The 12,466-nt window shown below is 37.6% G+C and overlaps 2 protein-coding genes across 5 annotated transcripts in view; one reads left to right on the forward strand and one right to left on the reverse strand.

The window, feature by feature from the left end:
* Positions 1-247: 247 nt before the first annotated feature.
* Positions 248-2,867, reverse strand: LOC110375561 (uncharacterized Golgi apparatus membrane protein-like protein CG5021). 4 transcript variants are annotated; one of them, XM_021333712.3, is made up of 6 exons: positions 2,697-2,867; positions 2,326-2,390; positions 1,815-1,969; positions 1,447-1,526; positions 1,188-1,301; positions 248-470 (listed from the first exon to the last, which is right to left on the reverse strand). In XM_021333712.3, exons 1-6 carry the CDS (start codon positions 2,724-2,726, stop codon positions 279-281), a joined length of 636 nt encoding a protein of 211 aa, XP_021189387.1. In that variant the 5' UTR covers positions 2,727-2,867; the 3' UTR covers positions 248-278. The 4 variants fall into 4 exon arrangements, with proteins under 4 accessions (XP_021189387.1, XP_021189385.1, XP_021189384.1 ...); XM_021333710.3 differs by having other exon boundaries at positions 1,441-1,526; XM_021333709.3 differs by having other exon boundaries at positions 2,326-2,405; positions 2,697-2,865.
* A 1,732-nt stretch (positions 2,868-4,599) lies between these two features.
* LOC110375562 (E3 ubiquitin-protein ligase ZNRF1) overlaps positions 4,600-12,466 on the forward strand; it is an 88,377-nt gene continuing 80,510 nt past the window's right edge. Inside the window, exon 1 of the mRNA XM_064036997.1 lies at positions 4,600-5,426. Within this exon, the coding sequence (XP_063893067.1) occupies positions 5,060-5,426 (367 nt within the window). The 5' untranslated portion in view covers positions 4,600-5,059. The remainder of the gene's footprint in view (positions 5,427-12,466) is intronic.

The raw sequence follows: 12,466 nt of genomic DNA on the forward strand, positions 1-12,466 counted from the left end.
GCAAAATATTAAACAGTTTGTATTTAAACATACAGAACACCTGTTAAAACGTAATGAAAGTCGTGTTAGTTAAACATTTCTACCTGTCTAAGCCGAATATAAGAGGGGAGATAGCTTAGACCCGGGAAAAGAACATAGGACGTTTTTGCCACCATCTGGCTACGGGAATCAGTCAGATCGGGACGCGAGTGAAACCGCGGGAGAAAGCTAGTTAGAAAATAAATATTGTATGAATCATTCTCCTATATTATTCTTCGTACAAGCCCATAGAGTACATTTTACACGACGCCAGTGTTGCCAGTGGTAGGCGGCGCAGGCTGCGTGAACATGAAGGTCGTAGCGTTTTGGAACAGCTGTTTCTTCACGAACTCCGTGGTGGCAGACTTGAGGTTCTCTTTGGCGCCAAACTTGCACTTGATGTAGCCGTACAGGTTGGCCCCAGTTAGGGTTAGTGCGATGAGGACTAGAAGCTGGAAAGAAGAATAAAATTCATTAGAATGCTTGAGAAATAGTTCCATAACTACTACTGAGAATATATGTGACATAGGAAGTGGTGAAGGGTGGGCGTTTTGGGGGCTGTCTTTTGTAAATTTCTGACTTTCGAAAAGTGCTTTGCAGCCAAGTTTGAATAAACGAATTTTTATTTTTGATTTTGTCTATAAATCGCTCTCGTTCAAATTCGCGTTCTCAGCATACCAACGGTTAAAACCGTCGAATTAACAACCAAGTTTACGCAACCTATTATATTAAACAGGGTATCTTTAATAGATATTTATATCGATTTTGCTAGTTACGTTTTAAGCCCGTGGTGAATTTTCACGAAATATAGTAACTCCAAAGTGCTACATAAGATTCTGAATTATATCAATTATGATTTGTTGCAGTCTTAAGTTCAGAACTTCAATAATGTTTAAAAGATTGATCGTAAATATTTGACTGGTGATTGGCACAATACATTAATAACATTACCTACTCAATACAATACATTGAAATGCTCTCATTGACAAGTAACCGGCCGTGACGCGATAAGCTCACTGATAGCATTAATCACTTGTGTTGATCAAAATGTTAAAACGTTTATACTGTCTTACATTGCTAATCTGATTCTCACATTTAACATATGACAATGGCTCTTAATAATGGTAATTTGGATTTACAGAGCAGGGATTATCCTCATTGTTACATACCATCCATTTGAATTTAAGTCCAAAGAGACAGAAGATGAAGAATGTTGACCAGATGAGAGGGCACAGGATCAGCCCCATCCAGAACAGACGGCTCTCATTTTGATTCACTCGATTCTGAAAATTTATAAAAAAAACAATATCAATACCTATTCCAGTTTTTAGACATAAATAATGTTAGTAGGTAACTTAGTTAAATATGTTTATTGTTATTTTTAAGGTTAGTAATAGCAATTAAATAAGACCAAACACTCACATTTACCTGTTTTGTCTCGAACACCCAGTGAGACTTGCCATCATCGTCCACATAGTTCCACCATCGCAACCCAACTAGGAGCCGACCTGAAAACAGGGAAATTCAACTTGTAATTTTTTTTTATTATAATGTAAATGCAATGCAGGAGCAACACTATGTTATAATTAAAGTGGTATAAGATTTTAAAAATTAAATAAGTACTTGATTTACCATATAGGTTTAAATTACAAATTGTTTTTTTATTTTTTATTCAGAAGTAACACATTGTACAATCAAAAGTTGCTCTTTTAGAACTCTGAAAGTTTTTTGTAGCTTAAAAAAAAGGAATTTGGATAATTCCTTCTACTGCTTTGTTTGTAATAAGCAATACATACCACTTATATTCTTGACTGTCCAGAAGTCAGCTGACAGCAGCAAGATGACAAGAACAAAGCTGGCTATGAAGGAGTCGGAGAACCATCCGCAGAGCATGTAGACCACTATGGCTGAGCAGCGGAACACCAAGTGGAAGAACACTATATACGGGTGGCTGGAATTTGTTGATGTTCATGTATTGGTTACACAATCAGAAATATGATAATAGTTTTACAAGGAACCATAACTACATTTGAATTAGCTGTTCTATTGTCTGGTTCAATTCTGAAAAGGTATTGTAATAAGGAGTGGAAAAGCCTTCTTTCCTTAATAGGTTGATGAAGGAAAACACAATGTAATCATCTTCTGTACTTTACTACTAGTGTGAGAGAGATGGGCTCTTTCAGTAAGTATAATTAATACTGTAGTCTTATTGTACTAATTTTATGAACTGATACTATAGTTTAATTAAAGATTCCTAGAAAACAACTTTTAACAAGTAACAACAGCTGGTATAGTAAGATCACTTACACAAACTGTTTGTTAGCATTATCCTCTTCTCCGAAGGCGATGGTGTCGTCATCCAGCAGCGGCACCTGCGGCACACCTGGCTGTAAGTAGCGCGGTTACAACACTACATCAGCTCAAGCCGTGCAAAGCCAATCACTAGGCAATCATCAGACAACAACAAAAAATCCTCACTACGAAATCATACGCAAATCAAAACAGCTATCGAGACAATTAATATCATTAACGGGCAATGGGGCAATGACTTAGTTTAGATGCTCATGATAATGATCAAAACTCAAATAAAACTGGGAATGTTATGAAAGTTAAAGTCAATCGCTGCTTTCAGTCATGTTATCAAAATATAGTTGGAATACGAATTTAAAACAACTTACAGTCGCCGAATTCATTCCTGGATTATTCATATTTGTTATTTCAATTACTACAGTTTACAATGTAAAATTATGATGTGTTTCTTTTAATTAAAATCTCATTTACACGAGTTTTAATAATTCGTCATCGATCACAAATTATTTGACAACAAGCCACTTGTATCTCATCCGTCAGTGACGTGTTGAAATTGAAAAGTAAGATACCGAGATACAATTTCAATTAGATAGAAAAGGATAGTTGAATGCACATGCTCTAAATATTACGAAATGTTTTGGAATGCTTTGAATTGAAAGTTGTAATTGACATTTGTTTGGCACTGTCACAAGATTGACAGACCGGAGATGTCATATCCAAATTAGAGATCCTCAATCTTCCAAGTTATCGATAAATATGCAGTGGTGGTTCCCAGACATTTAAGAAATAACTTAAAACTTCCTTGTTTGATGAGAATTATAATATGGTCTTTCTTTCTCCTGCCCTGTTCCCAAATTTTACTTGGGGTCGGCGCAATATGTCATTTTCTTCCATTTTCCCCTGTCACTCGTCATACTGACACTCACTCCCTTCCTATTTATATCATCTTTCAGGCAATCCATCCATCTTTTCTTAGGTCTTCCTCTTCCTCGCCATCCATCTACATTCATACTTAGCACACACTTTGTTGCATGCGTATCATCCCTCCTCATTACATGTCCATACCACGACAATCTTCTACTTCTCATCTTTTCTGTAACTGGCGCTACTTTCAGACTTTCTCTAATGTAATCATTCCTCACTTTATCCATTCTTGTAACACCACACATCCATCTCAGCATTCTCATTTATGTTACATGCACTCTCTTCTCATCCCTCTTTTTCAATGCCCAACACTCCGATCCATACAGGACGACAGGTCTAATGACGGATTTGTAAATTTTGCCCTTCAGTTTGAGGGGCATCCTCGGGTCACAAATAGCGCTAGTTACCTGTCGCCACTTCATCCATCCAGTATTGATCCGATGCGTAACATCCCTGTTCACCTCACCGTCACTTTGGACGAGTGAACCAAGGTACAGGAAGTCGGAGCAAACTGGTAGGGGCATGCCGGCTAGGGTTATGGTCATGGGTCCCGAAATACTAAGGTATTCGGTTTTACTCCTGCTCACCTTTAAACCCACTACTGAGAATTATAATATGGTAACAGGACAATAAGAGGAAAAAGGTGGATGAGTCTATGAAATCAAGATCCTCCCGCATTGTCCCAAGATAGATCATGGTTCACTATGTAACGTCATCTTACAAGTTTAGATCTAGCCAGCTATCCTATTCAACCACAGCCACTATTCCTGACAAAAAATAGTAGAATACATAATATGAAAATTAATTTAAAACTACAAGCTAAGTCGAGGGAGCTTCAGCTGCTCGCGCTGTTAAATAATGACTGTGATGGTATTGATTGCTGAAGAACCAAAACGCTTTCACACGCGTTGTTAAATGATAACAGGATCCCTAATCCAAAGTCTCTCATACCGTGTTCAGTTTCTTTATTATTCATTTCCTAACTCTATAAGACTTTTAACTTTAAAAAAACTTTTAAGCTGGTTAGTTAAACAGAATGTTGTAAGTTCATGATAGGCTCGTCATGCACCTATATGTCAGTGATTTTTAATTACTGTCCGTTGTCTTAGACCAGCTGAGCTCCACTTTCCAGCAGCGTTCAGTGGGAACTACTACTAGTAATCTGTGCCACGTGTGTAATCTACCCACAACACAATCAGATAAAAAGAGTAGATATAGTTTTGGCGTAAGAGCCGGACAGACAGATAGTTACTTTAACATTTGGGATAAAATCGAGTGCGCGATTACTCGTAGTACGCGCTCGCTGTGATGAAAACACTACGAAATATTACGAAACTTTATATGAGTTGGTGTTGAACGAAGTATTTTAATGAATCAAGAAAAATACACCTTCTTTATTACATTCAAAAGTTCCCACCTCATAACTTTCTGATTATTTCAATAATTTAGGAAAAATTGCATTTATTTTAGCTAAATACATTCGGGTAAATCGTTTTTATTCCATTCTGAATAGAATAAACTCGTGATTGTTTTTGAACGATAGTGGCGCAGAACACCCGTTCTAACTTCACTTCAATAAAAAAAGATACACCTGTCAAAATTTTGCAGCAGGGCACATGCAAAGGCTGTTTACAATTTTGCAACATACTTGTGTTTGTCGTTGCCGTGTTATTTTTTTAGCATAAAGTTATCCAATTTCTGTGTGTCGTACGATGTCTTCCGCCGGCGCGGTCGTCGCGTCCCGCGTGTGCTCGTGATTCTTGGTTTTAGTGCGTGACAGGTGTGAATTTTGCGTAACGGAGTCGCGATGGGCGCAAAGGCAAGTACGGCGAACGGGGGGCAGAGTCCGCGTACGAGGACATTCTCCACGAGCTCCAGCTCGGAGGTGGTGTCGGGCAGCGCCGGGTTCAGCCTCCTGAGAGCGATACCAGGGATACAAGTATCAAACGACCGCCAGCGCGCCAGGTCACTGTCTTCCGTGCCGGACCTGCATGCGTCTCACGAAGCGATCGCGATCCCACCGAACTCGCAGAGCTATGAGGCGTCTGCTGCCGCCAGCCCCGACACAGACTCCAGCTCCAACGAGGAGGCGGGCCCCGTGGCGGGCACGTCGCTCGCGCTCGGCAGGGTGTACGCCGCGCACTCCCTGCCCTCACATATCTGGTCAATAAACGGTGAGTACACACACACATCCCTTTCCACCAGTAGTTGCCAGCCTTATCTATTGTTAGGTAATCCCTAGTGTTTTTAGTCAATGAAGTGGTTAAGCTTAGTAAAATATATTGTTTATGTTGACAATCATCATTAATTAGTTGAATGAAGTGTAAGTACATGAGACAATGTGTATTCCATACATTGTGGGTATATGTTACATTATTTAATGGAACTGCTTTGAGCGCCAAGTGGCACATTTGAGAGATAAATGATATGTTTTCATAAGAGAGCATTGTTTGCTCAGCTTATTAGCATGTTCTCTGTAATAGATAAGGTCTATTTCTGGACACAAAATGTTCTGTGTCTACAATTGAATGTGTGAACTGAATACTGATAAGTAACACTTTTATAACTTGAAATATTCTAGGCCAGTTTTGGTAAATAAATAGTAGGAACCTGCAAAAGAACATAATTTTTTGTATTTAATTTTAATTCGACTATGATGAGAGTGGTCAGGATTTAATAATTTAAAAACCCAACTGGAAAACTATTGGAACTTATTTTCTAACTGGGACCTAATATGAAATCACCATAGATCACTTTAAGCAGACTCCAATAGCAACTTACTTGCAAGTCATACTTGAAATATAAAAACTTATGTATGATTTTTATTATTGCTAGTCTTTTATTAATGTGTGGGTAGTGATTCATCTTGTCTGAACATGTTTCCAATATAATTGTCATTCATGAGATACCAAGGTCAACTGTGACAGTTATTCTAGCACAAAATGGTAATAGTAATATTGAGCAGTTAGAATTGAACAATACAGAATGTAGTAAGATGAAAGATGAATTAAATTATAATAATATCTTTTGAATGACACACTTGAAAACAGTTAGTAGTATAATATATGAAGGGCTGTTGAAAAAATATCACCGGAAAACACCAAAATATACATGCTAAATTTGTTTTCACCCAAAATAAAAAGCAATAATTACATTGTTTGGTTATAATTTTATCACTACCCTCTTTTTGGGTTTTGCAAAAATTAGGTAAGATAACTGCTTGAAGTAAGCAATTGTGTCTTTAATTTATTTTTATGACCACTGACCTTCACATTCACAGCAGAAAAGAGAAGTACCGATTACACGAATAGAAAATGAATTGTTTTTCACAATTTGTTGGCTAATGAGTGACAATAGAATTGTAAATTACTGTTGTTATTGCCTGTGGCTTTTACTATGTATTTCACAGGTGTTGCCCCGTGTAAACTTTGGTATTCTATTTTCATGTCTATACTTATACTAATATTATAATGTTTTTTTTTATGTTTTTGTTGGTTTGTAATGCAAACATAAAAAATTCTGGACTGACTTTAAAATTTCTTTCACTGTTAGAAAAGCTACACTCTTCCCAAGAAACATAGGCTATATTTTATTCCAGTACTGACTGTAGTTTTCTCAGGAAGCAGTGAAATCACAGGAAAACGGTTAGTCTATGATATAAGGAAAAAACAAATTACTATTTGATAAACGTTTTTTAACCTTCGCGATTTTGACATATCTTTATTAATACATAATTGGGAATTACAGGCGATACATTATTTGATATTTTGATTACATTTATTAAGTAATAGCCTACTAGGTATTATTATTTTAATTCATTCAATGCTAATCAAAGCTCAAGTGTGAAATAAGGGCGTGTGCACTGACTTGCTTTTTCGGTTGGATTGTAGTCATCACCTCAATTTTCATGAGTCATTGAGTATGTTAGGCCGCTGCCTCGAATTTTGCGGGCAGCGGGGCGGCAGCGGCGGCGGCGAGGGAGCGGCAGGATCTTACGCGTATAATCAAATGGACCGGCCCTCGAATACAGCGGCGCGGGGAGCGGGCAACGAGCGGTGAGCTCCATTCAAAACGGTGACCGCCCGCGCCGCCGCCGCTGCCGCCCCGCTGCCCGCAAAATTCGAGGCAGCGGCCTTAGTGTGATAAAAGATAAGCTAATTTCATGTATGAACATGTTTGAATTTGAATTGCATTTTCCTTGAATGAAAGCTTTCAATATGAAAGTTTTGTGGAGAATCAATTTAAAGAAAAAAATGTGGAGGATCTTTATTGAGTCGATATCCTGAATGGCGCACCGCACCAGTGACTTGCACGCAGGCTCGAGAGCATCGAAATAATATCGATAAACATCGCAGTGGCCTCCTGGCGTCACGCGAGATATTTCTGGCATGATAGACGCTAAACTATTAAAATAGTTTATTCACCTCAGCCATGATGAGCAGACAGAGTCACTTGTCATGTTAGTGGGATATCAGCGTTCCTGCCCACCTCCCGAGGGAGCAGGCGTGACAGAAACATCACTATTAACTCCCGTGCGTCTACGCGTCTGGGAGCGACTTTCTCGTACTATAATAAATCGCGGCCGCTTTTCCGGGTTGGGGCGCACGCGCTTTCGTCGTTCAGTCGCGTTCGGACTACCGCAGCGTTCACATCGCCACCACTATGTACAGACGTCGCTACCGCACCACCCTCGGCCTTGGGCTCGGGTCCTCCTTCTCGTCCACGTTCTCCACGACTCTGTCGTTCAGAACGACCACCACGAGCTCGACAGCCACTGACACTGTCAGATCGGATGCGCGTGCGACTGCCGCTAAGCTCAAATCGAAGTATGAAAACGCCGGCACAGCGCAAGGTGCGTGTGTTACTAACGTGTGTGCGACTAATACCATATTCTCTAGTGATATCGGAAAACTTAAAAAAAATACTTATTTTCGTGTTATTTCCTCGTGCATATCGTCACGAGGCAGGCTGACTATAATCTCTTTGTTAGTTTTCCTTATGATAGGGATGTTAGTTACGAATGTCCACTTTTGCTGTTTTTCCTGTGCCCTTTATTGTAATAGTTTTCCTCTTCGATAACGAATTTTTTGAACGGAAACTTGCACTGATCCAGATAAAAAAAGTTTGATAACACATGTTTGCATTTAATACTATAGTTTATCGGATCTATGTGCTGAAGTGGGCCCGCTAATATTGAGCTTAGATTTTCCTACTTTTATTAACTTTTATCTAGGCATCAATTGTAATTTAAGAGATAACAAACAATTTAGAGATTCGTAGACTGATATTATTTAGCTTCACGATGTTTAGTTAATAAATCATGTAGCTGTAAGGCGTGCTATAAATAGTGTAGTTGTCAGAATAGTGCGACAAGTACGCTTTGACATAATTATGTCAGACACACGAGATCTGGAGCTAGGCGATGTGTCTGCAAACAAGCATTCTTCGACACGACCTAGAGCTTTCGAGCCACAGACGAATGTTACTCAAAACATAATTAATTCTGTGCAAATCGTACAACTTTACAGACATGTATAAATTACCGAGCTTTAGGAGCGTCTGCAAATAATAATTAACATTTTTTCAAATTTATTTTCCAAGGAGCAATTAATTATTGGATTCTGGCGAATTTGTCTGGAAAAAGCTGCAAAAACCGAAGCTAAACTCTTCCAAAGGGACATTTATCTACTAGAAATATCTTCGTAAAGGTTATAACGTTTATTAAACGACGTAGGTACCTAGTTCATTTGTTTTTTTTTTAAATGCGTGCCCTCTATCTGCCTTTTCAGGTAGTCAAGTTAGGGAGCAACCTTTGAACATTTTTATGGTTTTTGTGAGCACTAATTTAAGCATTCCTTGCCCTTTTTGCGTAGTGAAGTTCTAGGACGCTGTTCCTGAATAGTGAGCTTAATGTACTTTGTACTATCCTGTTTAAAATTACACTGGTCGGTTTTTATGTCGCGCTTTACATCGGTAACTGTAAGGAAGTTGAGGGAATATTCGTACTGCTTTAAATAGTTGATATTTTATGTGCTTTACAATCTATCGTATCGCTAATTGCGTTGTGTAATTATACCAATGATGGAAAATAAGGAGAATTCTAAAATACCATAAACATTTTAAATGCTCTCATAAAGTCGCGTTTTCGCAAACTTATTAGTACTGAAATGCATCATTACCATAATTTTAATATACATATGAAAACAATAATCTGAATATTAGTATTTCCATAAAGCCATGAATATACCTAAGACAGATTTTGATATGGGCCATTAATATGTCCACTATTAAAATATATGGTGCGACCCCCACTATAGTCAGACTGCGTATGTAAACACACTGTATATGAGAGACGTCCAGACTTTAAATAAGTCTGACATTTGACTAGCGTCTGATCTCGATTTGTCGTAAAAGCTAAATCAAATAGCGCGTCACTCCGCTAAGATATTAATTTTAATATTTACGATTTCGACGAAACTAGGGCTGTTACCGCACTTGTAAACAACTAGATATCCGCAATTTATAATCGTTTAATGGTTTAAACTTTTCCGCGGTTATATCATAAAAATATGAAAAAGAAAATGACATGAGCTTTCAGTTTATTCTTTAGCATTGTTATGACTTGAGATGACTTTCATTTTCCACACAATTCTAGCAATAAAGCAGTGGATCTGTTATTTGTTATCCTTGCAAGCTCAAGAATTACTACGTGAGAACTAGACTGACTATACGTTCTGTAGCACAACCCGTCGCTATAAATTAACTCCTGCGATTTATTCTAAACGTCAAGCTGTACATCTGTGCGCTGTGGGAATTACTTGAACTACTAATTTTGAAGCTGAAAAACAAAGGTGATTCACCTGTGTGTTATTTGTTCTTTAGCTTTCATTTACAAAGGCAAGAGAACGAGAGTTGAGCATCCTTGTGTCTGAGGTGGTAAATTAGGTGACTTCAATCTGAAGTTGTACAATTTGACACCTTCAGAAAAACTTTTGGAATACATTCACAAATAATACGGTTTTGTATCATAAAAAAGTGAGGTGAAAAGAAGTAAAAACAATGATATAAAACCGATTACACCGTCGTTTACGTTCGCGGCGCGATTCTCGTATCTGTATCCGCGAGTCGGTCTATATCCGCAGAGTCGCTTCCCTAGTGGAAATGTGGCAGTTCTCCCGAGGAAGTTGCCGCAATAATGTTCCATTTATTATCCTATCCGCTATCGTAATGTTTACGCGACACCGATTCAGACAGCTTTCACTTTTTTTCATGAAAAATAAAAATATTGTTTTTATTAAGCCAAAAAGTGGAGAGCTGTCTATCAATCAGCTGTATTTCTCATTAGTATAAAACGTTGGAATAGAAGAAAATTGGGACATTAATTTTGCCTTGAAACCTTCTCTGTAGAAATTAATAACTACTTTCCCTCCTGCTAAATAGAGTCTTTTCTGGCACCCATGGGAAGATATACTAGACCCACCCAAAACAAAAATGTGAAAGACTGCCAAGTTCGATAATATGGGAATGCTTCGCCTATAAAAGCAGTGAGATCTGAATAAGTACCAAGTTCCATACACATACCTCAGTTAAAAATAGTTACTTTTTAATGATGTTACTTGGCAAGTTTTCATACACCTTGTTATAAACCTACTAAACGCAATGAATCAAGTATTTAATTTTCTATTAAAACTTGCCAAGTAATCATCATTAAAAAGTAACTATTTTTAACTGAGGTATGTGTATGGAACTTGGTACTTATTCAGATCTCACTTCTTTTATAGGCGAAGCATTCCCATATTATCGAACTTGGCAATCTTTCACATTTTTGTTTTGGGTGGGATTTCATTTATTTTTGTAAGGTTGTTTATTTTATTTTTTTCTTATGATGAAGTTAGTTAAAGAAATGTCTCATTTATACTTTCTTTTAGATTTTTTTATATGCACTATGTTTCTTACAAAGAAATGAACTAGATTAACTATGACTAGATTTACCAACTGACTGACATGACATGTTATCATATATTATGTTCGTGGATCAAAGTTACACATTCGTTATTTTCGAAAGTGATTCACACTTGGCCGTTTTCAGATTTTTACTTTACTTTGACTAAATACAAACCTTTGTACCATTCGAAGATATATTATATAAATATAGATAAATTTAGTTCGTTTTAGTTCCTTAGGGGTATAAATTTACACCGGGTATAAAACACCTTCATTATTTTGAAACCGACTCACACTTGGCCATTTTCAGATTTTTCCCTTTACCTTGACATAAAGACCTACCTCCATGCCAAATTTCAAGTCAATACGACCATTGGAAGTGGTCTAGGTTTTTGATGAGTGAGTCAGTGAATCAGTGAATCAGTGAATCAGTCAGTGAGTGTATAGTAAAAATAGCGATTTTCTGACGTCAATATCTCAAGACCTACAATAGGTATATTAATGAAATTTTGTATTTTAGATAAGTGAGGGGGTCTCAACAGATACTAGAAATTTGATATGCGTAAATAAAATAGATTTTGAGTTACAGGGGGGTCGAATTTGGCCCGAAATGGTTCGTGTAATATAACCCACGGCCGGTGTGTCGCCTTTTTTGCTCGAACTTGGCGGACACACTGCCGTGTGTCTAGAACTCAGAACCTCAAGCCAAATTAGCCACAATAGAACAGGCCTACATAGAATGAAAACGTTTTCAAATCGGGCCACTTGAGAATAAAACTGTTTGCAATAACATTCGCGTCTATATTATCTTTTACGAGGATCTTTTGCGTCTTAACCTCATTTTCCAAATTCGCAAACAAAAGCGTAAACATAAAAAATATATTTTCCTGTATTGGTCTGTAATAAGTTAAATAATAAAAGTTTTCCTTTATCGTCTTATGTCATAAAGAAGAAGTGAAGTATGAGCTCGTAAATGTAGGAGCAGACGGTTGTGCATCATTGCAGGCCATAAACCATCAGGTAATGTTCCACACGTGGCCAACTGGGAGACACAAGTTTAAGCACAAGTGGCTTTCGAAGTTCTTCTGTCGTAAAAGGAAATTGCATCATCCAGTAATTTTCTTCATACTGCGGCAAACAAAGAAATTACTCTATATGCAAATAACATTATCTTGATTTACAAACATTGGGTTGGCATCCAAATTAACTAGATAGCACTGAATGTCGTTTTTGTTTGGCTTTCTGTTTTACATAAAGTTACTGAACACGA

Source organism: Helicoverpa armigera, chromosome 11 (assembly GCF_030705265.1).
Source record: "Helicoverpa armigera isolate CAAS_96S chromosome 11, ASM3070526v1, whole genome shotgun sequence".
Lineage (NCBI taxonomy): Eukaryota > Metazoa > Arthropoda > Insecta > Lepidoptera > Noctuidae > Helicoverpa > Helicoverpa armigera.